This window comes from Wolffia australiana, chromosome 6 (assembly GCF_029677425.1).
Source record: "Wolffia australiana isolate 7733 chromosome 6, ASM2967742v1".
Classification (NCBI taxonomy): domain Eukaryota; kingdom Viridiplantae; phylum Streptophyta; class Magnoliopsida; order Alismatales; family Araceae; genus Wolffia; species Wolffia australiana.
The window spans coordinates 16,477,546-16,500,312 of NC_135840.1; the positions used below are offsets into that span (position 1 = coordinate 16,477,546).

A 22,767-nucleotide genomic window follows, 5' to 3' on the forward strand; every position below is an offset into this window, starting at 1 on the left:
ATTGATCACCATGAACACAAAGAAATAACTTAATAAATCTCTAACCTCACTCTCTTTTAATCATCCTAAAAATTTAGGAAGTGGGTTAAAAAGATTGTATTTAAAGCAATCAGCACCTCAATTCATATATCAAACTGCATGGATGGACATATGGATAAGTACAAAGTTATCCTCAAGATTCCACGTTCGTCACCCTTCTAGATCATTAGATATCAAGGTATGAAATAGGGTTAATCTTGGTCATCGACTTAATTTAAAATACTATATCTCCTTTCATCCCCACTGCCACATCACATCACCATTTAATTCATCCACTACCAATCACTTCCCCATTTTTTCATTTGACACCACATTGCCACTTGCCAATTTCACCGATGGAGCACCGACCAAAGTATTTGTCTTTGAACTTATTTGAATTGCTTTCGTGCTTTAAAAAATCCCAAAAGTTTCCTGGAAATCATTCTAAATAATAAGAATCTATTGAAAAATAATTTATTTTATTTATTTACGATATTTTAAACTAGTTTACTTCATTTTAGTATTTTGCTTCCTATAAAGGAGCTAAAAATCCAAAAATACATAAAGAACCTCTCCTACATTCTAAAATATAGTTTTACCAAAAAAACAATTACTCTCCTGTTAACTGATTCTTGTGGATCAACTCTTACTCATCCCACGCGGCCACCCTATCCCCATAACTCAGTTGAGGTTAGTGTACGTATGAAGTCGGGTCTGTCGCGATACGTACCAATTACCGAATCCGGTTTTTTTTAAAGAACACCGCTACGCAGGCAATCGGTTGCCCCTGTGGAATCTCGGGCAACCGGTACACGTCAGATTAAAAAAAAACCGGCCCCTCATTTCTCTTATTTGAAAAAAAAATTGGCGCTCCTTCGAGCTCCCTCTCGCCGTTTTGCCCGCGTACTCTCTCCCCGGCAACCTCCGGCGATCCCCTTTGAAAAACCGTTGTGTCTCCCTTTGAAAAACCCTGCCTAATTTCTTCTCTTCTCGAATCGTGCTTACTTTTCTGCCGAAATTCACTGGACACATAACAAATCGTGCTTACTTTTCTACAGGAAGACATATTGTAATTAGGGATGCGAGCAGATTCCATCATTTTAGGCAGGGTTTATGTTCCTGTGGGGACTATTGGTGAACATTTGCAGAATAATTCCATCCCCAGGTCAGACTTTAAATTTCTCTGATCTTTTGGAGTTAATGATTGATAGATATTTGACCAAAGAACTGGGGTTTGTTCTTACCGACTGTGCATTATTTCATCTTTGTGGAAACAGAAAATTCTTTGAATGGTAAGTTATGTGTCTTGAGAAACTGGAGTTCTTCCTTTTTGGTTGTTCATTCATCCATGTATTCTGATTCAGTGGCTTGCTACAAATATGTGATCTAGGTGGGTCTCGGAGTAAGCTTCAGTTAGGTAATTTTTAGATGATGCTAGTTTGGACGAAGTTCATGTTCAATCTTTTTTTATGATTTTAGAAAATATTTAGCTGGTTTTTATTTTCTTGCGATATACGTTGATTATCATACTTTTATGTTCACTCAGGTGTTCTGACTCAAATCTAACGTTCTCATTTGATAGACATAATAACTGAGATTCACATTTTACACGGTATGTGACACAAACTTCTTGGAAATAGTTAACACACTAGAATTCCCAAAGGAGAATGTACAAGTTTATTGATCAGAGAAGAGGTTACACTATCACAAACTCTCTCTTGACTTAACTACTAAGCGATCACTCGCCCCCACTCTCTTAAGTACTTCTTAAGAGCCTTAGGAATCACTCCTTCTCTTGAGTGTTTTTCCTGGCTATACAATCATAATTATACATTTATATAGTGTCATATTTAGGTCAATTGTTTTGGCAAAACAATTCGATTTTTATAGAATAGTAACCCGTGTTTGTAAGAATAGTGTACAGGGGCTGTATCTTGATTTTTGATACTCGCAATAAGATCAGATAAGGAAATATCTTGTAACAATTCCGTCTCCAATTGTTGCCTATCCAACCAATGTGTCAAGGTAATAGCGTTGCATTGAGGAAGGACGGGAGGATGAGACCTGGATAAGGAGTCGGCGACGATGTTGTTTTGTCCAGCTTTGTATTTGATCTCAAAACTGAATCCCATAAGCTTAGTTAACCATTTATGGTACTGAGGAGGCACTTCGGCTTGACCATTTAAATATTTCAAACTGAACTGGTCCGTAAGTATCAGGAATATATCGAGTATTAGATAGTGCTTCCAATGTTGGACTGCTAACACGACTGCCATGAACTCCCTTTCATAAGTTGATTTGGACTGAGCTTTTAGCCCAACATCTTGCTAAAATACGCAATAGGATGAGATTCCTGGATTAATAGAGCACCAATTCCAGTCCTTGAAGCATCCGTTTCTAAGATGAATGGTTTAGAAAAATCAGGTAATTGTAGTATAGGAGGTGAAGATAGTGCCAATTTTAAATTAAGAATTGCGGTCTCTGCCTCATGAGTCCAGTGGAAGTTGCCTTTGTTTAACAATGCAGTCAGAGGGCTTGCCTTTTCCGCATAATTTTTCACAAATCGTCGGTAGTAATTGGTGAGTCCAAAGAAATCCACGTAGCTGTTTCAGCGTTCCTGGTTTTGGCCATTCTTTGACAGCCTTAATCTTGCTTTCAACAGTTTCTACTCCCTTATCTGAAATCTAATGTCCCAGATATTCCACATGATCAGTGAATAAGGTACATCTGTTAGCATTGATCTTTAAATGATGCTGCTCTAAGATTTGGAATACATCGTCCAAATGTTGTTGATGCTCTTCTTTACTTTTGCTATACACCAATATATCGTCAAAGAAAACTAAAACAAAACGCCGGAGTTGGTGTTCGAAGATGGTTTTCATCAATTCTTGAAAGGTTATTGGAGCATTAGTCAACCCAAATGGCATTACTAGGAATTCATAATGTCCATGATGAGTTTTAAAAGCAGTTTTTTCTACATCAGCTTCGTGCATTCTTATTTGATAATAGCCAGATTTCAGGTCCAGTTTGGAGAATATGATGGCTCCTTGTAGCTCATCAAAAAGGTCGTCCACCAATGGAATTGGGTACCTATTAGGTATCGTTATTTTGTTCAAAGCCATGTAATCCACACAAAGCCTCCAAGTGCTGTATATAGCGACATTCCAGTAATTCATTAATGAGTTTCTCCAACGACGATTTATGTTGATGTGAATATCTATAGGGTTTTTGGCTGATTGGTCTTGCCATTGGGTCTAGGACAATGCGGTGATCTACTGTTCTGGTTGGCGGCAAGGTTACAACCGAAGAGAAGATTGTGGGATATTTTTGTTGATATTCTGAGAAAACACCAGAACTAGAAGTAAGAGAAAATACCTGAACTGAGCCAGTGTTGCAGCATTCTTGCAATTTCCGGAGGTGTTGTTTACTATCAATGATGTTGTGTCCTGAAAAATAGGCATATCACCTCTTTTAAACTTGCTATCGAATACTGCTGAAGAATGTAGAGTTTCCGAGTTTGGGACTGACTTCACATTGTCCACCAGTGACACGGATGATGCTCCTGGTGCCTTTTGCTTCTTCAGATCCTGGATTTAAGTCTTTAGTTCAGCGAGTTGCTCCATCATTGCTTGAATCAAGTTGCTGTTCGATCTTGTCTGTGGTAACTGCAAATTGGCGCCTTCCTTTTGACCATCATCTATAGCGTTCCCCATACTCGGAAAATGAAAGCTGAATTCAGTCTGTCTTCATCGATACTGCACTGGCTACGCGACCCAGTTCTGAAGTCACGGCTACACAAGGTATGACCGAAGATCAATGACTGTCTGAACTAACGGCTCTGACGAAGCCTATTTTACAACGTTCAATTGGAACCGAGAGCACATTCCAGTTGTACAAGGCATCACTGATTTTTTTAGGTGAAACTATTGAAAGAAACCTACAGACAACGCACCGTGCATTATCTGATTTAGAGGAAGATATTGTTAGAAATCCGTTGACAGCTCGCTGCAAAGGACGACCGAAAGTAGGGAACAAGCGCTACATAAGCATGGCACAACAACTGCAAAGTAAAAAGAAGCAGAGGGGTGTCACGTGCTCTAGCTGCGGGCAGCAAGGGCACAACGCCAGAACGTGTAAAAAATTTGATTGTCTTCTGGTCAACTCCGTCGAATAGAGAGAGGTAATCTTTGTAATTTTTCTATTTCTGCATCCATCTTATTGCATAAATACTCTGAAATTCTACAATGAATCCATCTTATTCTTCTATTTACAACTTAAAGCGAGAGAGACTGGACAGTCATCATTGAAACAATCTAGCCATCCATCCATGCATCTTTGAAACTATCCATCCATGCATCTTTAAAATTATCCATCCATGTATGCATCTTAGTAAAAAACCATGGAAGCAATCTAGCCATCCATCCATGCATCTTTGAAACTATCCATCCATGCATCTTTGAAATTATCCATCTATGTATGCATCTTAGTAAACAACCATGGAAACGCGCAGAGTTGACGTGGCTAGAAGAGGCAGAGAATGTGTCGTTGAGGCAAAAATCATGCATCGATGGGTTCCTCGGATCAAACAGGGAGGACGACTCGAACGCGTTCGCGGAATGTGTGAAAACCAAGCAGATTAAAGTGGTGAGATATCTATCTTTCTTCTTGATAAGGGTGTCATTTATTTAGATTACCCTAATATAAGGTGTCAGTTATTTATATGTTGGATTTTGCAGATACTGGCGTTGGGCATCTGCACAGACATTTGCGTGCTGGATTTCATCACGACGACGCTAGCAGCGAGCAACGTCGGTCTGGCGGCGCCCCTCGAGGACATCGTCTCTTGGAATGTTCAGGATCTAATGCACCATGTGGGTCTCTACATCGCCGAAGGAAGAGGAGCCAGGATAGCACACCGAGTCTCCTTCTCCCACTAGCTCTACCACCATCGTCGTAACAATTGTATGTTCTATATGTTTGGCTGTTGAGATCAAATATTGCTTCATCTTTCTCTTTTTGAGTTGGACTTGTTGAGGGGAGAATGGAGACTTGTATAAAGAAAAAATATTTACAGAGATAACAAGATTAGCCCCACAGGCTTGCATCGATTTATAAAATGAATTTGAGCCGTGGTCTCTATCGGCTCTGCCTGAGAGCGGAGAGCGGAGAGGCGATGCTCAACATAGAGGTTAGTGATCTCAAAATTCCAATCCCTTCAACAGTCTAGAAGAGTACTCTATTATCGTGTCCTTCCAATCGGATATGAGGTCCCTCGGATATGAGGTCCCTCGGGAACGTAATTACTTTCAACCGCATTGCAAACTTAGTATTCACAAGAGTCTAGAAGAGTACTCTATTATCTTTGCGTAACTTAATACCCTTTGAAGATGTAATAAAATTGGCCAAGAAGATGTTATTTTATCACGTACAAAGACACATCAATGAATTTTTGGTGTACAAAAAGAATGAACGCTCCCTGGTCTGGTATTGGACATCTGCACAGACATTTGCGTGCCTAATGGGTTTCATTTCAAGTTCACAGTTGAGGCTGTCTCTCCAAATCACACGTCCATTTTTTCTTGAACTCAAGCACGAATCCAATTCCTGATTCTTCCTCAACCGGTCTGGGAACACACGTAGAAAGCTCTGCCGAGCGCCGTCTCTTCCAAATTGACGTGTGATTTGGACAGACAGCATCGACTGTGAAAAAGAGAGTTAAAGAGAAAGAGAAAAATGGACATGTGAGCCACAGAGAGTCAAGAGAGTTAAAGAGAAAGAGAAAGTGAGCCACAGAGAGTCAAGGAGTGAGGGAGGGGGAGATCCTGAGATAGTCGAGGGAGAGAGTGAGAGGGGAAGCCGAAGACAGTCAAAGAGAGTGGGAGAGCCACTCAGAGTGTGAGAGAGAGAGAGAGAGAGCCAGTGAGAGTCAAAGACCGAGAGACAGAGAGAGACCCAGTGAGAGTCACAGAGCGAGAGAAAGAGAGAAAGCCAGTGAAAGTCAAAGAGAGAGAGAGAGCCAGTGAGAGTCAAAGATCGAGAGAGAGAGAGCCACCCGACCAACCTCTTCGTCTTCTCAACCTCTTCTCCCTTGGAGTTCTTCCTGCCGCTCCACCCGAACCAGGCCTGCCTCTTCTCCGGCTCATCATCGGAATTCTCCAAACTCAGAGCAGAGTCGAGCTGGAGCTTCTCCTCCGGCGTCAAGACGTCGTCGAAGCCGTCTGCCGCCGCCCTCTCGTCGGCGGCGTCGGCGGCGAAGAGCTCCTCGTCGGTCATGTCGCCGGCGCCCTCGACCGGATGACGAGAGGGAGGGACCTCCATCCCGCCTCGCCTCCCTCCCTCCCTCCCTCGAGAAAAAAATGGAGGTAGAATCCCCCGAGATTCCACGGTACACGTCAAATTTTTTTTCAAAATTGAGAAATGAGGGGCCGTTTTTTTTTTAATCTGACGTGTACCGGTTGCCCGAGATTCCACGGGGGCAACCGGTTGCCCCCGTAGCAGGGTCGTTTTTTAAAATCAGAATTTCAAAAAACGTTAAATTCGTACCTCACTCGAGTCCAGTGGACGTACGAACTCGGCTCAGTAGCGATACGTACCAAGCCCCAACATTCAACGCGAGAGCGGTCCACCTTCATCCACGTGCCACATCCATCTTCTCTTCTTCCTTGCTCTTATCCCGATCTTGTTCTTGTTCTAGTTTCTTCTTCTTGTTTCTTCCGCTTCTCGTCTAATTCTTGTAGACATTCTCCAGATTGTAATCTTGAAGAAGAATTCCTCTTTTTCTTCCTGATCGTCGTCTAATTCTTCCAGATCCGTGCAACATTCTTCATCAGACGGCGTCGAATCTCTCCAGCCATCAAATTCCTCTTCTTCTTTCTTCTGATCCTCTTCAAATTCTTCCAGATCCGCGCTGATTCTTCTTCTTCTTCTTCTACATTCTTCTTCTTGTTTCTTCGGCTTCTCGTCTTATTCTTGTAGACATTCTCCAGATTGTCACCTTGCTCAGGCGGCGACGAATCTCTCCAGTCGTCTAATTTCTCTTCTTCTTCCTTCTTCTGATTCTCGTCTAATCCTTCCAGATCCGCGCTTGATTCCTCATCAGACGGCGTCGAATCTCGCCAATCGTCGAATTCCTCTTCTTCTTCCTACGATCATCTTCCTTCTGCTGATCCTCGGCTGATTCTTCATCAGGAATGGCTACGGAGGCGGCGAGCGACGGATCGGAAGGCTACAGCCTGGTCGGATTCTCCAAGTTCGTGCGGCGAAATCCTCGCAGCGACCGATTCCCGATCAAATCGTTCCACCACGTCGAGTTCTGGTGCGGCGACGCCACGAACACCTCGCGCCGCTTCTCCTTCGGCCTCGGCATGCCTCTCGCCTCCCTCTCCGACCTCTCCACCGGCAACCAGCTCCACGCTTCCTACCTCCTCCGCTCCAACAACCTCCGCTTCCTCTTCTCCGCCCCTCTCTCCCCCTATCTCCTCGCCACGACCCCATCCGACGGTCAGCCCCTTTCCACGTCACCCACGACCCTCCCATCCGACGGTGCGCCCCTCTCCACGTCTCCCAGGACCTTCCCCTCAGACGGTCAACCACTTTCCACGTCAGCCACGACCTCAGCATCTGACGGTCACAAGCATTCCACGTCGATGGGGATCCCATCCGACGGTCAGGCGCTTTCCACGTCAGCCACGATCCCGTCTTTTGACCCGGTCGCCTGCCGAACCTTCTCGAACGTCCACGGCCTCGGAGTGCGCGCCGTGGCGGTTGAGGTGGACGACGCCATAACCGCCTATAAAATGAGCATTTCAAACGGGGCGAGGGGGAGTTTCCCGCCCAAAATCCTCGGCGATGGCGAGGCCGCCATGGCCGAGGTCGAGCTCTACGGCGACGTCGTCCTCCGCTTCATCAGCTTCGCTTCCCCCGATCGGAGCTTCTCCTTCCTCCCCGGCTTTCGAGATCTCGATCGAGAGGAATCGCCGCCCGATTTCGGAATCAGAAGGCTGGATCACGCCGTCGGGAACGTCCCCGAGCTCGCGCCGGTGGTGGCGTACATCAAGAAATTTCTAGGATTTCACGAATTCGCTGAGTTCTCGGCCTCAGACGTTGGAACGGCGGAGAGCGGCCTCAATTCCGTCGTCCTTGCAAACAACAACGAGAATGTGCTTCTTCCGCTGAACGAGCCGGTGCACGGCACGCCGCGGCGGAGCCAGATCCAGACCTTCCTCGACCACAACCATGGCCCAGGGCTGCAGCATTTGGCCCTGGCCAGCGATGACGTGATCAAGACGCTGAGGAAGATGCGGGCTGTGTCCGCCATGGGCGGGTTCGAGTTCCTGGCGCCGCCTCCGCCGACGTATTATCGGAATCTGAGGAAGAGAGCTTCGGATGTGCTCTCCGAGGAGCAGATGAAGGCCTGCGAGGAGCTCGGCCTGCTCGTAGACAGGGACGATCAAGGCGTTCTTCTCCAGATCTTCACGAAACCCGTCGGGGACAGGTGAGTTTGCAGTCTCTCGAACGATTTTATTCTTCATTGCCGGGGACCGCTGATTTCGTCGTCGTTCGTTTTCGTCGAGATCATGGTGGCGATGACGAGCTCGTCTTCGTCTTTCGTAGTGTTCTTCATGACGAGTGGTCGTTGACGAACTAATCAGTTGTACTAGGAAATGAGGTCATTTCGATCCCAATTCGTCTATCACCATGCATCTGATCCGTTGCGAGATCTCCAAAAGCATGCTCGGCCAGCTCAAGGGAAAAGTTGGGATTTTTATGAATGGTGATCCGGGAAGGAAAAATATGTGATTTTCGGGTCGTAACATTTCATATTTCCTCTTCCTGAATCATCAAAACCTCATTTTTTTCTTTCCAATTCTTAATTTTCAAACATCTCAACTTCGGGTCGTAAAAATGTCATTATTTCTCTTTCCAAACTATCATTATCTCATTTTTTCTCTTCCCGGATCATAATTCATAAACATCTCAATTTCTTTTGAGCAGGCCGACCATGTTCTTGGAGATCATACAGCGGATTGGATGCATGATGAAGGACGAAAAGGGCAAGGAGCAGCAGAAAGGGGGCTGCGGTGGGTTTGGAAAGGGCAATTTCACCGAGCTCTTCAGATCGATCGAGGAGTACGAGAAATCCCTGGAGATTAAGCAGGCGACCTCAGCGGCAACTAGGTCTTCTTCCTCCTGACCAGGTATTGCATGTTGTTAAATGCCAGTTCAATTGCTTTTGATACCTTTAATGCTTGAAATTAGAGGACGATTTCGATCTTCTTTATCATGAAATGAAAAATTTGGAAGAGGAAAGATGTTTGCTACGTGATGGAATAGAAGATTACTGCCTGGAACTTTAGATGAAAGATCGTCCAGTCCTTGATCATGGATTACTCGTATTACTCATAAAGATGAACGGCTTTTTAAAAAAATTGTGTGGAATATATCTTTGCCTTGCTTCAAATTGGAAAAATGTTATGTAGTTCTTCAGCATGACATTATTCCTTAAGATTAATGATCTTTCATGTTTATTGGATGGAATAAATCTTTACCAAGCTTAAAAGTTAAATTGGTATCATACTAATTAGGTGCAAAAAATCTTCGTGGACCTTGAGGCTTGAAAAAGAATCTCGTAGTTCTTGATTATGGAATTCTTGTAAAGATGAATATGTTTCTGTAAATAATGGAATGGAATAAATATCTACCTCGTTTGAGATTAAAAAAAAGATACAGTAATTCATCATTATGGAAGACTTGTTACGATGAATGATTTTTTTAGCTTTGATGGATTGGAATAGATAATTACGTTGCTTGATATTAGATAACAATCTTTGATTTATTGACTGTGGACTACCTTTATTTTTATAAGTTGCGTTTTTGAGAAAAGCCATGAAATTTTTTTTTTAATAATTAAGAAAATATCTCGCCGTTCAAGATCATGGAATTTTTGGAAACGTGGATGATTTTTTTAGATCTTTGCCGAGAAGTAGGGATCCGGGGAGTCTAATCATGCGGCTTCGTCTTCCTCCGTATCAAGCAGGCCCTGAAGGTATGTTTCACAGAGCTACGTCGTTTCAGATTCGAATTCCGAGCCATTTAATGGGAAATATCTCTTAATCCTAGTCTGGGATGATTAAGATATACACAAATTATTTTTTTCTGTGTTCAAGTAAAATCGATCTCAGAATTTCCTTGGGTGGCTGTGCCAGGTCCAACGCAGTCTCATCCCTCCAGAATAAAAATGTACGGAAAAGTTAAGGAATTGATACTAGAGTGTTTTAAAAGTATTTGGAAAGAACTTGACTTAATATCTTGATGCATTCAAGTTTCACATTTCCATTTACATCACTCGTATTCAAAAAAAGAATAGTTATGCAAATAACTTTGGGCATTTAACATGATGGCAGATTGCACTTTAGGATGTTCTTTTTTATTTGCTAAACTTCTTATTATCTTTCAAGTATAATGCGACTATAAGGAGAAAGGAGTTTCTTAAATTCATGATTGATCGCATTTAGGTTTTTTCGAATGGATGGATCGATTGCATATAGTTACTAGTAGATTCAACTATTTAATGTATTTTTCTCCGCAGAAAGAAGACAACGAAGAAGTTACTATGAAACATAAATTGTTATCAGCCCAGATGTCCCTAAAATAATTAAATATTAAATGTGCAGTGCTGCCATGATACGAATCTATTCAATGACTCATTCTCTGAAAATTTTGACCTGTCATTGCAACAATCTAATGGCTACATTTTCTTAGGTCTATTGTAATTTTAATTACATTTCTCAGGTTTCATTTGTATTCGCGAAACATTTATCTCGCGGTGATTTAAGTTTAGAAGTTACAGTCGCCTTTTTGTTTTTTAAAATGGATTTTTCCAAGTTTTTTGTGGTCACCTTAAATGAAGTCTCCGAATGTCACAGAATTCATGGTGATCCTATGAAACACTTTGATGTAAAGACAAATCTTGTAGTGGGTATATTGCTCTAGAGCTGCATCAAGCCTGAATCCTAAGATTCGATTCAGTTCTTGGCTATCGATCTCCCGACCTGGATAGAATCCTGCAGGAACCAATCTGATTAGGTTACTTTTGCTATCCTACTATTAGTATGGAATGATATTGGGTTGCCGATTACTAAGCATAAATACCTTGATGAATTATCTTACTTTGTTATTGGTTAAAAAACTCGGTACCTCCAGTCTAATCTCGAGGAATTGGAAGAGAAAGCGGAAACAAAACTTATGGTTATTCTTCAGTCTTGTCCTAAGAAACCCTCCATAGGCTTATGGTTAAACAATCCTCAATAGATTTCTTCCTCGATGCCGCACAATTGATTTAAATATTTTCAAAGAGGCTTGAAAACTTCAACTCTTGGGGAAGACTTTATGTGACTCTTCATCTTCAAGGTTCTTCGAAAATGTTTAGGGTTCATATTAACCTTGTATCTCAAGCTTTAATTTTGCTCTTCTGCTTGTCATTGTTCTCCAAAATTTTGAATTATTAGAACCCAGTGTTCAATTCAACATAATGCATTTATGATGAGCAATATTTATTGGTTAGCGAGGTAGACATTAATAAGGGGGAAAAAGAACCAAAGGGAACAAATAAATGACTTTGATGTGTCTCTTTATGTAAACATTGAACCTTTCTAATGTCAAAATAATCCAAGCCCAATGATGAAAAATTAAATAATTTATTGTCCCATTAAGGGGTTTTAATCTGCCAATGGACCATAGAGCATGATAAGCAGAAGTGTGGTTACAATAATGTTGAGAGATTTCCAAAATCCCAACAAAAGACACTTCAGCTGATGTACCAGTCAAACTGAAGGTATTTCTGCTGCAGACTCGCCATTGATGAAACTGGAAATACTGATCTGTCTGTTCCACCAATCATGATACAAAAAGATATCGCTTTCACTGTTGACTGAAGTTATCTCTTGTAAAATCTATTATATTTGCATCTGAATTGTAGTTAGAATTGTACAAGTCTAACTGCAAATCTAACTGAATTGTACAACTCCTTATGTATATTTTATTTTGACTTCTGTGACGATTACAAGTCAAAATAAAATATATATAATGAAATTCGCATGGTTAGAAAAGATGAATAATACTGCATTTGATGGTCTTTATTTGAAATAGATCTACTGTTGTTTTAATATTTTAGTGTATTGTAATTATTAGTATCATCTACAAATGATCTGCAAGAGGAAATTGAATAGGTGTATTGTTATTTTGATTATTAGCGCTCATGCATTGAGATTTTATGAAGTATTAATGTTCTTGAGCTTTTGCTTCAAGAAAAGCATTCTTCTGTGGGAAAATACAATAATACTAACTAATAGGGAGAATGAGAAATCAGAAACAATCACTCAATATACAGTATTGCTTTATAGATTAACAATTTTATTGATACAAAATTATAATTATACATGGCCTACAAACCCATCTCACATTCATCATTTCCTTCATTTTTAATGATAAGACAAATTTATTTCTAGAACATGTTTGGTGTTTATAGGGGAAGTCTATGAATGCATGCAATAACTTAGTGAATGGTGATGAGATCATAATACTATACAAGGATACTAAAGATGGCCATAAAAATATCAAAAGACACATTTGTGGTCCCTTATCTAGTCCCATTCAATTAGGTTGATTGAGGTCATGGCTTTGTATGTGGTCCTTCTATCTGAGACACCAACGACATCTTGTGGATTTAAGATTGTATTTTGAATATGACCTAAAAGTCTCTAATCATGAGATTTCAAATTATCTTTAGCTCAGAAGGAGAAATAAGTTCACAAAGGGTATTGTTTGTTCAAGGATGGATCATCCACCCTTAGTATGATGGGACATTGACTCAAGGAAGATAATGTAGTCATACACTTGACCAGGGTAGTAAAATATTAGAGGTTTTATTCAATGAGTTTGCCACACATTAATAGCAACTTTAATGAACAATTAAGCTTTGATACTTAACCATACCCTAAGTCATTTGGGATTCTTTTGCAAATGAAGGATCATACATTCAATATAAAGGATGATGGTAAAGGTTCCGTGAGAAAGTGGGCATAATCATTTGTATCGTGTAGGGCATGAGTATAGCTTGGCAACCCGATGAGGCAACAACTTTACTATTTGGTTAGTTTCCATTGTTCATTGATTAATTAATCTATATGTTGATTTAGTTAAGTAATAAAGATATTTGATAAGGGTTATTGGGCCATTTAAGTTATTAATTAGACTAATATGTGGGCCTAAAGGATCATACACATGAGGTTTTGGGGACCTTGATTAATTTTTCCTAGGCATGGGGACTTTATGAAATTTACTATGGGCTTTTCAGAAAAATACTAAGATATTAAAAATAAAGGAGGGCACCCTCTTCTGGTACCCATGATAGTCATTTTGGATTGTCCTTACATTTCTCCTCTCTCTCTTCCCTAGTGTTGCGTCTAGTGAGAATGGAAAATAAATAAGATTTATAAAATAAGATGAGATTTACCACTTTGAAGGTCTTGTGGACATATAGAGGAAATGCATCCCATTTCATCCAATTGATACATTGAGTTTGTAGAAGATGGGGTGCCAAGCTAAACCTCATCCTCCAGAAGATACATAGCACTGTATTAACTCCCTCAAGGGACATTTACCATCTATTGGTTACTGTATAAGAGTAATCTAGTATCTGCAAAAAACTACTGAATAAATTGCAATGGTTAAAAGTCAGTCCATAAAACATCATTCTAGTTAATACAAATGCATATCATGGACCACTAGAGAACATCTTCTACAATCACTACCATACCTCGAATTTAATGCATCTTCTTCCTTAAGTCAAACTCTTCTTATACCAAGGGTGAAGATCCCAGCTTGATCACTCAATCACCATGCTTGCCTCTTAATATCTTCATATCCCAATTCTCTCTCTATATTTCCCTCTTACTCTATCCCTCTGCCCACCTTTCTTTCTTCCCCATCAATGATGCTTACTTTTGACATCATCATCCACACTAACAGTCATTGTCAATAAAAAATTCATTGTCTATGACATCACCTTTCTTCATCTATAATAGTCTGCATCCCCATAGATGATGACAGCTTAACTTGTCAACATAAAAAATCAGATGTCCTTGTCAATGTCATTGACAGTTGTTGTCCTCGTTAATGAAAAGTGTCCTCTTTGACCAAACTCTAGATAAAGTTGTCCACTATCATCACAGAAGGTAGTAGACATTGATATGAGATAGATGACAGAAAAGACAGATGGACAACGAAGTGAAGTAATAATGACAGGATGAGAAAGTTGTTTGAGAGATGTGGGTAAGTGTAAGTGTGCAAATGGATTTGAATGTCTTAGAGAGTTTAGCAAAGATGGGATGGTGAGGTGAAGTGATGAAATGGAGTGAAGATGAGGGGTTAAGAGGCATGAAAAAAATGGAATTTCATGTGAGGATATGGTGAATCAAATCTTACCTAGTGATGCTTATGAAGATAAATAATGTAGTTCCCTATGTTCTGCCAATACCATGATGACTTGTTGACGTAGCTGAATCATGTTCTCTGTTGCCTCTCCTTAAACACTCAAAATACTGAGAATAACACTTGATGGATCTCTAACCTCACTCTTTTTCAATCAGCCTACAAATTAAGGAAGTGAGTTCAAAAATCAATTTAAGAATGATATGTACCTAATCTTATAGATTTGTGGTATGGATAGAAAAGGAGAGAAAGGCAAAACTGTCCTCAAAATTCAGCTTGATCATCCTTCGGTATTTTCAGGTATCAAGGTTTGAAGTTGGTGCAATGTTGGTAATAGATCTAATTAAAAATTCTCTCTCTCCTTGTAGTCACCTTCTCCACGTCACGTCTAGGGTTGTCATCCTTAATTTCTCTGATTTTTTCTGAAATTATTGGGTTGGATATTTTCCATTATATCGCAATCTATAGTTCAGAAATGCCATGCCACAGGGTAGAAAAGACAAAAAAGGTTAACATTAAATAAATAGTGAATATGTGAAGTGGTGATACATTACCATGCCTCACAGTTTCATTAAAAACATGCACATGAATGATTAATTTAAGAACAATATGACGTGCTGACTCTGTTTGCCGCACCAAATCAATGTCATTTTGCATTTCCACCAATGAAATGATGTGAATCAAACACATCATCATTTTCTTCTTTTAAGACATTCATTGTGTTCTCATTCTATGTGATCACATTTATTGTGATTTTATTTTTATAACAGTCCTCGTCACCCCGGTAATTAAAAAATTCAAACTGTGTCAGATTGTTATTGGTCATATGGTATCACTATTTGGAATATCATAAAAGTATATTTTGTTAAAATGTTTTGAGCACTAATCATGCATGGAAGTGATGATGGGTTTGACCACTAGATCAAATCAAATGGACAGAAAAGGCCAAAAGCCCCAAATTAATTCCTCAAAAATAAAATATAATTCATTACTTATAAAAATTACACATTCAGACTTAGAAAACAATATCCCCATGAATTTAATGTTAGAGAAATATTGAAAATTTTATTCCGATTTAGAAATTTATTATCTTAAAGATATGATGTGGACAAATCTATAAATACCTAGAATCCAAAAAATGAGAATATCACTCCAACAAATAAATTTTATCATTTTAGGTTTGATGGCATGCATATCTAGTCATCTTAATGTGAATAAACAATTAAATTCCACGATATTAAACTAGTAATCACCAAGTTATCTCCTGCTAATTGTCAATGCCAGTCATCATCTTCAATGATGACGCCCGTGTTGATGCCCGTCATCGTCAACGTAAGACATTAATTGTAGAGTATTCATGTTTTATTTGTTGATTTGTCAGATATATCATAGACTATATTTTTAGAGCATTATTAAACCAACTTATTTTTTATTTTTTCCCATGTTTCCATCCTTCTATTGACAGATTATATTTTTAGTCTGTCCAACAATCCTAATCGAATATAACATTTGATGAATTCCACTAAGATGGTTTTCATTTAGCAATGAATTCTATCACTTCGAGCTTGTCAGTTTGAGTGCGCAAAAAAAAGCAGGGACTTTGAGGCAAAATATCAAGCAATTGATATAGTGATGCCACGTGGCAAGATCTCAATCGTCGGAAGCGAATCCGACGGATTTTCGTCCATCCCTTACCATCCATATTAATTCATCCAATCTCCTGTCCATTTTTTTCATCCTAGTGCACAAAAACCATCCCGTCCATTCGTCTCGGGACAAATTTCCGTCCCGGTTTTCGTCCAACCTCGCGGACGGGATGATTTGCTTGTCTTGGGATGAAAAAACCGTCCCGTCCGCATCCCTCCCAAAAAAATCCACCTCCAACAAATGGCCCCCTTTAAAGGAAAATAGCTCCCAAAAAATAGATTTAAACAAGGCATGCCATTTATCACAATTAATCGCATCAACCTCCCAAAAAAATATATTAATTTTCGTCCATCCGTGTGCATTAATTAATTCCTGGGTTAGCATTAATTTTCCAGTATATGAAATATGAATACTTGTTCTCTAATTGTGTTAGTCCCAATTCAACTAAGTTATGTATAAAAAGAGAAGCTTTCTTCTATTCATCTGTTCATTTCTTCACTTGCTCTGGCCATGGCGTCCAAGACGGAGGGCATCGCGCTTCTCTCCATGTACAACGACGACGACGACGAAGAAGAAGAAGAAGAAGAAGAGGAAGAGGAAGAGGAAGAACAGGAAGAGGAAAGGCCAAAGAACGAAGACAAGCTCGAAGAAGATGGCGAAAACCCAGAAGCAGAAGAGAATGGAGACGAGGAATTGAAGGATGCGGAAGAAGGGGTTGCGTTGAAAATGGATTCTGGGTCTGAAAGAACTCCTCTTGTAGTTAGAGAGGACGAAGATCGGAGAAAACCCTCGACAGTGGGTTCTCAGGAAGTAGAAGAGGCGGGGAATCGGAGAAGCAGTTTGCGATCTCTCACTATTGTTGATTATGCGCACGACGAGACGGCGATGTCCCCGGATAATGAGGTGAGGTAGTTTTTATCAATTTTTTCTTATTAAGGGTGGTATATTTCTTTGAAAACTGAGTTCTTTGGTTGAACTCTATCAGGATGGTGAAATTCAGACTGGCGGACGCGTGGTCTTCGGAGCTAGGTTTGATGCTTCGGCGGGTATGTTCTTAATTGCCTGGAAATTACTTTCAGTTAATATTTTTTTGAAATTTTAGTTTCAAGACAGTTAGTTTCGGTGATGAATTTTCGTATACTCAACCGAATTACGGGATGATCATGACTGTCGTATCAACAGAATGTTTCTCAATTTCCCTGATTAGATTCAGCGCTAGGATTTTGGTTTGAAAGGCTTTTATGGTACATATTTTTTTCTTTTTGATTATTTTTTGAACAATTCTGTTTGATTTTTTTAAAATGAAGTTTGTTGTCGATCTGTTCTTCTAATTTTTTATTTCAATATCAATTAATTTCAAGTTTTTTTATTTCAAGAGAACAGTTAACTTTTCTTGATTGGTACCTTCTCTCCTCTTATCATTGTTCTTATGAAACTATTTTTCCCTGCCCCAACCATTAGCCTGACATTATCAAAATTCATTTAATTTATTATATTTGAATGTGTTTATCATTTGAGCTCATCAACAAGGATCTATTATTATTAGTCAGACTATTTCTCGTTGTCCCTATTGATTAGCCTGAGATAATCGAAATTGTTTCATTTATTTTTTTGGGCGTGGTTTTATAATATTTGACCTAATTAATTTTTTTTATTGTCCGATCTGTCGTTTATATTACTTCATTATCGTTGAACCGCTTGATATGAACTAACAGATCTTATACAAGGCAGAGTGTCACCTTCATCTTATCAGACAACAACAACAACAACAACAACAACAAGCATTCATTTTTCCCCTTCAAGAAATATAGAACAGCCTGCAGAAACTATAAGAGATGCAAATGACGGGGCGGATGTCTTACGGGTAGAAGTTGATGTTGAAATGAAAGAACAGGTTGTGCAAGATCATGATTCAATGAGCAAATTCCTTCCTCCACCTGTCCCTGCAAAGTGTTCTGAAGAGCTTCAGGTTTTTCTTCTGCTTTGGTCAATGATCCTATCAAAATCAGTCTGTATTAAATTAAAGATTCCTCTTGTAGAAATATGTTTAAGTCTCTGTTCTGATATCAAAGAATTAAATTATGATATCATTTTTCTGCTTAATTTAATCATTCAATTGCATATACTATTGATGTCTTGTTTATTTACATTTATGTAGATTCCCACTTATAGTTTTGTCATTTTTTATGCATATCTGATGTGAGAGCGATACCAATTTACAGTTATACATGATTTTAGAGATGAAGAAAGTAAAATAAATAACTTTAGTTCTTGAAAATTCCGACTTGAATAGCTTCGTTTGCCTGAAAAAGATTTTAGGTGATTTAGACTAGAGATTTCTGAAAAGAAGGAAATAACTGACATGAAAGGAAAAGCTTTCCCCTAATCAGAAAGAGATTGCTATTTCAAGGTTTTGTCTGGGCAGAATGATCTCTGTTTTAAAGCGTATTATTTGTTTTAAAGTGGTTAAATACATAGGTTTCGAAAGCTTTTGAAAGAAATCATGTCAGTAAATATTCCGATTATGTAGATTTAGCTATCTTCTATTCAAAATTCATCATTCTTCATCTGACTGAGAATCATAAAAAACTGCAATCAAATTATTCATTATATTCCCAGCCAAGGAATCCTATGGTTTCCTCCTTTTTTTTATTTTTGAGTGTTCATTGGGATCCTTGACTAGTGATTACCAACCATTGGTGTTATGAGAATTTGAGTTGTTATTTTTTTAAATCATTTGTGGGTTTTTAATTTATCTCCAAATTTCTGGTTCCATGTCACATACGATAGATGAATTTGAGAAAATGTATTAAGTATGCGTTTATTGGCCCTTCTCAATGAAACTTCAACTAGAAATTCATCTATCGTAAAGTGAACGACCACATTTTCTCAAATTCATCTATCGTAATCTCATAATATATTAGTATATCCAGCATCAGGACATGAATTTACTCTTTCTATCATTTTTCTTTCGGCAGGAGAAAATAAACAAGTTTCTTGCTTACAAGAGAGTGGGAAAGAGTTTCAACGCGGATCTTCGGAACAGGAAGGATTACAGGAACCCTGATTTCTTGCAACATGCAGTTTCGTACCAAGATATCGATCAACATGGCACATGCTTCAGCAAGGAGATCTTTGATCCCCACGAATATGACAAGAGCGACTTCTACGACGCCATAGGTATTTCTCATTCTCCCTGCTCGTTGACTTTGAAGTTTCCTTGACAAGGGGTTGGCCATTGATAAAAAAATATTGATCTCAATCCTTCGGAATGACCATGCGATCAGTTCACACGACCTGGGGATGTATGGTCGATGTGAATTTGATTTGACCAAATTAAGATTCGAGCAATTATGGTCGATCAAAAAATACGATCGATTGGATCAATCATGATGGGTAATGATCAGGAAATTAAAAAAAAGAAAGAGAGAGAGAACCCTTGCCTCTCTTTCTCTCTCATGCTCCCTCCATCAATGTAAAACTGTGGTTTGCAGATGTGAGAGAGAAAAAAATTAATTGGGCCTGCACCCGAGTGGACCAATAGGTCCATTCCGATTAATGGGACGATTGAATGATCTACCATTGACCAGCCCTCATGATCTCATCTGATCAATGGGCCAATCGTGATCTGGTTCTTCTGATTGATTGAATCAGAGCAATTGAATCTCAATCTGAGCTCTCTGATTGATCAAAAACTTTGATCCAGGCCTATCGAATCCAATTTCTGACCCCAATTGTTGACTGTTGTTTTCTGAACTTTGGCGAATGATGTCCTTGGGTAGAAGCTGACATGAAGAGAGAGATCGAGAGAAGGGAACAGGAGAGGAAGCGAAGCCCAAAGGTTGACTTTGTATCTGGAGGTGCCCAGCCGGCCTTGGTCATTCCTGCGGCAAAAGTCACCGCACAGATCTCAGGTAATGGATTTTTTCTACCTACACTCCGATGGCTGGTACACTGTTCCTTGATTTGAAGAAAAAAAATATGACCCAGAAGGATACAGAGCTAGATATATACATCTGTCTATCTTTTTTTTTTCGAAAGGCCAATGCCCCATTTTTGGGTTTCACAAGAAAAAAACTATAGAGCAAGAACTAATCAGTGCAAGACTTTTTCCGTGAAAAGACATTTTTTTTCTTTTCAAAAGGTGTACCCCTGAAAAAACTGTCTATTATTCAAGGAAAAAGAATTGAGCAATAAGGAAGCATAACTCGATTATTTCTCCAGAAAAAACTGCCGCTCCTTTTTTAACCGGCATGTTCTAGTTTATTTATTCAAAGAAAAAGCTATTTAAGGGCAAGAACGAATCAGAGCTCGATTTTATACTATTTTTTTCTTAATTAAAAGGCTTATGGCATCTCTTTGATTCAAATATAAACAATTAAACATGAAGATGGAATAAGTAGATTATATTTCCTGATTTTTTTCATTTTTCAAAACGTCTGAACCCCATTCTTTGGCACAAATAAAAAAACGTTTAGAGCAAGATCTAATCAGAGCTAGATTTTCCTGAAAAGAATTCAACAAAGATGGGACGATTGTTTAAATCAAAGAATGATAAAAAATCTGAATATACTAATCTCAAGTATTCACTACATCCAGTATTAGATTAGCGGATGGGTTCAACATGTTATCCTTAGCCAACGAGATTTGTCTCTTGCAAAATAAATAATAAAAGGGATTCTTTTTCTTTGAAGCTGTTGGTGTCTCTCTCTCTAAAGACTTCTTATATATTAAACAATGTCTTTCAGCTGCTGCTGCTGCCGCCGCCGCTGTTGCATCTGCTGCTGGCGACGCTCTCTCCAAAGAAGGGAGGCAGAGCAAGAAGAGCAAGTGGGACAAGGTATACTTATAATTATCTTTGTATTGTCTCCATCTTTTAACTCTCTGTGGCTGGTATTTAGTTTTATTTCATCGTCATTCTTTTGTTCGATCTCAGGTGGATACTGAACCAAAAGTTTCTTCTTTCTCTGGGTTTGATGCCACGATATCGTCCACCTCAGCATCAGGTGTTGGGTATACAGCCTTTGCGTGAGTACTTTCTCCCTCTTTAAATATCTGTACCTATGTCTCTCTATCCCTATCTCTATCTCCATCCCCATCAATGTTATTTATCTCTATTTTCATCTCCATTTCTATTTCTATCTATATCACTATCCCACCCTTGTTTCTTTCTCTATGTTGCACTCACCTCCTTTCCCAAATTCTCTCCCATGTATATCTCTTTTTTTATCCACATATCCATCCATTCTCTATCTGTCTATACCGGTTGTTTTTTATTCTGAAATCACTCCTTGTCATGGTTTTCATAGTTTGCATATTCGAGCTTGATTTCAATTCCCCTTGTTGAGATCACCGGCTTCTCTCTATTTTTTTGAATTTGGCTGAAAGGGTTTCTAAAAACCCATGGTTATGCTCATATTATTGATAGAATATAATGCTTATGCAGGCAGCAGAAGCGGAGAGAAGCCATGGAGAAGTCTAGTGAGAGAAAGTTCGACAAGAGGTCTTAAGCTCATGGAGTCACCGGCAAGTGTGTAGAATTTGATTTTTTTTCCCCTGATTTCCACTGAATGAAGAGAAAATCCCCATCTTTGAGCATTTTGGCTCATAATATTTCTCGTTTTCTCGCGTTTGTGAGAGTGTTTTAGAGAGAGAAATGGATGAGTGAACAGACTGGGTGCTCAAACTGGTGGGTAGATGAATGAGTATGTAGCCAAAACATCGAGTTTCTTAGAGGGTATCCTGATACTAGAATACATTGAAGGCGTGACATTCTTTTTATTGAAGGCTCCATGGAGGAAGCTACGAACCTTTCCATGTTGTTGAATCTATTTACATATTTTTTAGCTCTCCAAATTAACCGAGTCAAATTAACTTTCGTTTCAGTTCGGTGTCTTGCAAGAGGACGTACTCCGATGCTCTAAGGCCTCGGGGATGTTGCCGATGAGCTATTTGGTTCAAACACTGACGAGGGGTTGGCCTTTGATCATGGAATTGCAAATGGCGATCGATAATGTGGAGAGGTAGTTAAATGGGTCTTGGGACAATCAGTGCTTTTTGTGATCCTGTTGGAAAGCGGCAGAAAAGTTTGATGTGAAGATTTATTTGGAAATGCTCAGGGTCAGTTAGGGATGGGAAAAAAAGTTTTGTTCGTTCGTGAACATACAAATGAACATGAATTAACACAGGCACAAATTGAAAAAATCCCATCTGAACCGGTTTGCAAACGATTGGCATTCCTGAGGATCTTTTTTGACAGTATAATAAGAATACTCTCTCTCTCCGACCCCCTCCCCATGCCTCTAGTGTACAAAATTCGGGACAAAAATTTGTCCCGAGGACGACTGGACGGACAGTTTTCGTCCCATGGGATGAATAAACCGTCCGTTCGGAGGTCTCGGACGATGGACGGACGAATACTGGATGAAAACCTTGGGATTCACATCCAACGGTTGAGATGTAACCACGTGGCCTCTCTATGACAATTTGCATCAAAGTCCCTGTATGAGCCATGTGCGCTTAAACTGACGCCGGTCAGAATTAATTGTACATATGTCCCTCAAAAATTGAGTGTAGCGATAGAGTCTATAGTGGAGGGACAACTATATGTAA

General features: G+C 39.5%; 3 protein-coding genes across 8 annotated transcripts; 2 read left to right on the top strand and 1 right to left on the bottom strand.

Annotated features, from left to right (window-relative positions):
- Positions 1 to 5,385: 5,385 nt before the first annotated feature.
- On the bottom strand, positions 5,386 to 6,694 carry LOC144704741 (uncharacterized). Of its 2 annotated transcripts, XR_013581894.1 has the most exons (3): positions 6,562 to 6,694; positions 6,080 to 6,362; positions 5,386 to 5,718 (listed from the first exon to the last, which is right to left on the bottom strand). XR_013581894.1 is itself a non-coding variant. In XM_078577268.1 (2 exons), the coding sequence occupies exons 1-2, from the start codon at positions 6,334 to 6,336 to the stop codon at positions 5,634 to 5,636; spliced, it is 342 nt and encodes a 113-aa protein (XP_078433394.1). In that variant the 5' UTR covers positions 6,337 to 6,615; the 3' UTR covers positions 5,386 to 5,633. The 2 variants fall into 2 exon arrangements, 1 of the variants encoding a protein (XP_078433394.1); XM_078577268.1 differs by having other exon boundaries at positions 6,080 to 6,615.
- Positions 6,695 to 7,208: 514 nt separating this feature from the next.
- PDS1 (4-hydroxyphenylpyruvate dioxygenase) lies at positions 7,209 to 10,174 on the top strand. 2 transcript variants are annotated; one of them, XM_078577266.1, is made up of 3 exons: positions 7,209 to 8,512; positions 9,013 to 9,215; positions 9,987 to 10,174. In XM_078577266.1, exons 1-2 carry the CDS (start codon positions 7,209 to 7,211, stop codon positions 9,209 to 9,211), a joined length of 1,503 nt encoding a protein of 500 aa, XP_078433392.1. In that variant the 3' UTR covers positions 9,212 to 9,215; positions 9,987 to 10,174. The 2 variants fall into 2 exon arrangements, with proteins under 2 accessions (XP_078433392.1, XP_078433393.1); XM_078577267.1 differs by having other exon boundaries at positions 10,005 to 10,174.
- Positions 10,175 to 16,651: 6,477 nt separating this feature from the next.
- On the top strand, positions 16,652 to 22,279 carry LOC144704632 (transcriptional regulator family protein). Of its 4 annotated transcripts, none has more exons than XM_078577117.1 (9): positions 16,652 to 17,058; positions 17,141 to 17,201; positions 17,871 to 18,124; positions 19,134 to 19,335; positions 19,938 to 20,069; positions 20,904 to 20,995; positions 21,092 to 21,183; positions 21,602 to 21,685; positions 22,042 to 22,279. In XM_078577117.1, exons 1-8 carry the CDS (start codon positions 16,666 to 16,668, stop codon positions 21,663 to 21,665), a joined length of 1,290 nt encoding a protein of 429 aa, XP_078433243.1. In that variant the 5' UTR covers positions 16,652 to 16,665; the 3' UTR covers positions 21,666 to 21,685; positions 22,042 to 22,279. The 4 variants fall into 4 exon arrangements, with proteins under 4 accessions (XP_078433243.1, XP_078433242.1, XP_078433241.1 ...); XM_078577116.1 differs by having other exon boundaries at positions 21,602 to 21,681; XM_078577115.1 differs by lacking the exon at positions 22,042 to 22,279 and having other exon boundaries at positions 21,602 to 21,787.
- The last annotated feature ends 488 nt before the right edge of the window (positions 22,280 to 22,767 follow it).

Excerpts from the sequence above, each read along its gene's own strand:
- LOC144704741 (XM_078577268.1), bottom strand. The coding sequence starts at position 6,336 with ATGGAGGTCCCTCCCTCTCGTCATCCGGTCGAGGGCGCCGGCGACATG. Across the intron at positions 5,719-6,079 it reads GAGGTTGAGAAGACGAAGAG|TCGATGCTGTCTGTCCAAAT; the intron begins GTTGGTCGGGTG and ends TCTTTTTCACAG.
- LOC144704632 (XM_078577117.1), top strand. The coding sequence starts at position 16,666 with ATGGCGTCCAAGACGGAGGGCATCGCGCTTCTCTCCATGTACAACGAC. Across the intron at positions 18,125-19,133 it reads AGTGTTCTGAAGAGCTTCAG|GAGAAAATAAACAAGTTTCT; the intron begins GTTTTTCTTCTG and ends TTCTTTCGGCAG. Across the intron at positions 20,070-20,903 it reads AGTCACCGCACAGATCTCAG|CTGCTGCTGCTGCCGCCGCC; the intron begins GTAATGGATTTT and ends AATGTCTTTCAG.
- PDS1 (XM_078577266.1), top strand. The coding sequence starts at position 7,209 with ATGGCTACGGAGGCGGCGAGCGACGGATCGGAAGGCTACAGCCTGGTC. Across the intron at positions 8,513-9,012 it reads ACGAAACCCGTCGGGGACAG|GCCGACCATGTTCTTGGAGA; the intron begins GTGAGTTTGCAG and ends TCTTTTGAGCAG.